Source organism: Pygoscelis adeliae, unplaced genomic scaffold, assembly GCF_000699105.1.
Source record: "Pygoscelis adeliae isolate BGI_AS28 unplaced genomic scaffold, ASM69910v1 Scaffold239, whole genome shotgun sequence".
Taxonomy (NCBI): domain Eukaryota; kingdom Metazoa; phylum Chordata; class Aves; order Sphenisciformes; family Spheniscidae; genus Pygoscelis; species Pygoscelis adeliae.
The window spans coordinates 136856-140948 of NW_008825537.1; the positions used below are offsets into that span (position 1 = coordinate 136856).

At 54.5% G+C, this 4093-nt stretch overlaps 1 protein-coding gene across 1 annotated transcript; it reads right to left on the minus strand.

Moving 5' to 3' along the window:
• Positions 1-1126: 1126 nt before the first annotated feature.
• S1PR4 (sphingosine-1-phosphate receptor 4) lies at positions 1127-2353 on the minus strand. Its single transcript, XM_009331821.1, has one exon. It carries the CDS (start codon positions 2351-2353, stop codon positions 1127-1129), a length of 1227 nt encoding a protein of 408 aa, XP_009330096.1.
• Positions 2354-4093: the final 1740 nt, after the last annotated feature.

Consider the following 4093-nt stretch of genomic DNA (forward strand, 5'->3'; position numbering starts at 1 on the left):
GTTCAGGTGTGAGCCAAACCCCACCAGAGACAATAGAATGCAAAGCCATCTAGAAGCTGCTGCTCAACCTTCTAGTGCCCACCACAGTGGGCATCTCCCCCTGTGTGGGGACCTTAGAACTTGACAGATTTGCTGAAGCATGACCCACCTCCCTGGGGGGCCACAGCGCTGCGAACCCTCTGCTGTAGAGGTGTATGTTACCTGAGAAGTTCAGCCAGATGGGAGCACGTAGCTCTGCCATGCAGGATTGCACCAGACTCCTTAGTCGCTGTGGGTACCTCCTTCAGCCCGTGGTGGTGCCAGGGCTGTCACTGCAGGTGCAGCCCCATGCCCAGAGGCATGGCAGGTCTCCTACTTCTTGCTGCCAGGCTGTAAGCACTGTCACAGCATTTGCCCGGGCACAGTGCCCAGCCTCTGCACGCTGGTGAGGGACTGGGCTGTTGCTGCAGCCCTCTGCCATCCTGTGGCTGGTTTGTGCTGCACTACAGGTGGGCACTTGGTTCCTGGCCAGGGGCCTCTGAGCTGCCCCGCAGCTGCACACACTTGCGCTTGCAAACCCAGTTGTTCTTGACTCCCTGGCAAGACATCAAGACTGCATCCTTTCCAGCAGCTGTGCCCATCACAGCAGTTCCAGAAGGCTGTAAACTGCAAGAGAAGACTCAGGTATCACTTCCAGCCCTGCATGACATGCAGTTGCAGCACTGCCAGCCCATCCTGATCCCAAGGGGTTGGGGGCAGTCTGGCTGGGGATACCCACCCTATTCCTCACTGTGCCCTGGGGCAAAATACCCTCATCTGGGCAGGTACAGCATCTATATACATGCACACACAGAGCAGGGTCCACTTATAACCTAGGCACAGCAGCTGTCTCAGCAGAGCATCTATCCCAAAATGTGCCCGTATCCTTCACTCCCATCCTAGGAGCAATGCCTGTTGCTATGCTGCACCCACACTGAAGCAACATCCCAATCTAAAGGGGCTGGAAAGCCTGGCCACAGTTAACAACTGGGGTGGGACTGCACCTGGTCAGCCTGAGCTGCATGTAGGCTACAGTTCTGCCAGGCCAGGACCAGCAGCATGAGGTCCTGGTGGGCTGTCTGGTATCTCTTGCTCTCCCCGTGGCCTCTCAGAGGCTGGGGAGATTGCTCATCATGCTGGAGTTGCTGGAGAGAGGTGCTCTGGGCCGGGCATTCAGTGCTACAGAGCTGCGGAAGCTCTCCCGGTAGCGCAGGGAGCTCTCTGTGGATGAACCAGAGTTGATGTCTGTGATGACCAAGCAGTTCCCAGGCTTGCAAAGCCCAATCCTGACACAGCAGCAGCACAGCAGGCTTCCCACAGCACGGCGCACCTCCACACTCCGGAGGGAGTAAATGATGGGGTTAACACCTGAGTTAAGCATGGCCAGAGCCAAGGTCCAGTCCAGGCTGTGGAGGTGTGTGCAGGTCTGGGTCTCACAGAAGACGTCAAAGAGCAACAGGACAAAGAGGGGGCTCCAGCAGATAATGAAGGCACCCAGGATCATCAGCACAGTCTTGAGCAAGCGCAGGGATCGTTTGCGGCTGTGCCGAGAACTGGTTTGCTTAGAACTGGCCTGGACCAGCTGGAAGATGGAGATGTAGAGGCCGATGATCCCCAGGAGGATGATGCTGAACATGACTACGGAGAAAAGGATGTAGTTCTTGGAGTAGAGAGGTAGGAGGACAGAGCAGGCATTGAAGTCACACAGACAGTTCCAGCCCAGCAGTGGAAGCAGTCCAATGATGAAGGCCAGCAGCCAGCAGGAAATGATCAGGCTGCGTAAGCGCAGGGTCTTGCTGGCTTCATTCTCAGCAATTGGCCTTACCATGGCACTGTAGCGCTCAATGGCAGTCACAAGCAAGCTGAAAGTGGAGGCAGCCAGCGCAATGAAGAGGATGCCTTCCCGCAGGAACCAGAGCTGAGGTGAAAGCTGGAAGGTCTTCTTGCCTGAGAGGCAGAGATTAGAAAGGTAGGCAATCCCTGCAAGCAGGTCGCTCACGGTGATGCTGGCAATGCAGGAGTAGACCCAGCGGCGGGCTCGCAGACACCGCAGGATGGCCAGGAGCACAAGCAGGTTCTCCAGGATGATGATGCAGCTGATGATAGCAAAGGTTGTGCGGATGAGACCCATGCCCTCATCCCCAGACTGCCGGTTGGTCAGCTTGCCTGTGAAGTTGTAGTGCTGCAGAATGATGTTGACATTCCTCATGGCAGCCAGCTGCAGGCAGGAACCTTTTCTGTCGAGCAGGTCAAGTCTGAGCTCAGGATATTGAACAGAGCCCAGTGGAAAGGAAAGGGAGCGATTCACCAGCCAGCTCAGCTCTGGACCATCCATCTTCTGAGCCTAGGTCAGCAGCCAAGGGATGCACAATGGAGCAAGGTGGGGTTCGGAGCAGAGCAGACCCTCTGTTTGAGGGCTGGCTGGAGACAGCTGTGAGACTCTGCCACACAGGACTGGCTCTGAGTCCAGCAGCCCTACCCAGCGTGGAGATGAGAGTTAGAGCCCTGTCTGCCAGTCCTGTGGCACTGAAAGAGCAAGGGGAGAGGAGGGTGAGGTCTTTTGTAAGTCCACGCATGAGCATGGGCTTCCTGTTGTTTAATAAAGTTTCCTGTTGTGAGCTAGAGTATTGACATCGTTTCTAACAGCTGTCATAATTTCTCGGTAAGGGTCTGGCTATTCTCAACTTTGCTGTGGTTGTGAAGGTGGGACATGAATGAAATAACGTTGGGCCCCTCTTTGAGTCAGGGCAGGCTGGGTCAAATGGGGTAACACCTCCCCACCTTGATGGGTAGGGTCTGTTGGGCTGAACAAAGCCAAGTGCTAGTAAGAGCACCCAGACAGCCTGAGACACTAAGTGCTTTGCCTTTTGTGGTGTTAAATTCACTCCTGAGCCTGGCAGAGAGCAACTGCTTCTTCATCAACTGCCTTGTGCACCACCCAAGCCCAGATACATCCTTCTCCAGGAGGAAGGTCCATGCTCTCACCCCTCCGGGCTCCACCGTGGGCCCAGCTCCTGCCAGTCTCTCAGGACACATTCATCCAAGTCCTGCCCTGTCAGTGCAGCCAGTCCAGGGACCTGTGTTTCTGAAGCTAGGGCTCAGCTCCACCCAGTTCAAAGGAAACCAGCTGGTCAATGCCCTGCATGTGCCCTGACACTGCACCCTCCACCTTCAGCTCTCCAAGCACCTGCTAAAGATGGGTCAGGATCTTCCCATTGTCTAGGTCACAGACAGGGAAACAGAGGCACAAAGCTGCTGCCTCTTGCCTGGCATTGCAGAAGGCACAAGGGGCTGCACTGAGACCAGAACCCGGGAGTCCTGACATGATTGTAATATTAATGTCTATCATTGACCTATTCCCTGCTTCTGCAAAACTTGACTGGAGAGAGAGAATCTTGCAATGTGCTATTCCCAACCATGGCTGTTGAATTTACCTTATGACTCACCTGTCATGACTGGCCCGAGGCTCTTGTCACCGGAGGGAGGTTGAGCAGCTAGTAGTGCTCTCCAGCTGCTTGTCTGAAGCCCAGCACAGAGCAGGTAGTGGGGAGGGCTCCTTGTGTGAAATAAAGAGAGACTTCTACCTACCAAAGTGGAAAAAGGGAAGTTACAACATCAACCACATTTCTGTGCAGGATGGACCCCACCCAAAACAGCTGCAAAGAGGCATAGAGAAAAGAAAAACAGAGCATCTTTTAACTCAGGATCACAGCAGAAGCTGTGCCCTGCTTTCTGCTTTCACCTGTGTTGTCTGGCAGAGAGAACTGGCACAAAGCCATGGAGAGGTCCCCAGGTTGAGAGCAAAGAGCAGTGATTTCTTCCATGAGCATGGCAAGCAGGGAGTTGTCCTGGGAATCCATCCACTGCTTGATGAGCGGAGAGATCCCAGCCTGGATCGCAGCATAGACAAGTGGAAAATGCAAAGGAGGTTCCTGCTGCAGGAAGTCATGTGCAAGCGAGTGGTTCTCATCAAAAGCTGAGGGCTCCATCCTCCACATGCACCCTTTCAGCTGGTGTTTTGGACTTTTCTATCAGCAGCATGGAAAGAAACTCATGCTGATAAAGTCAGCAGATG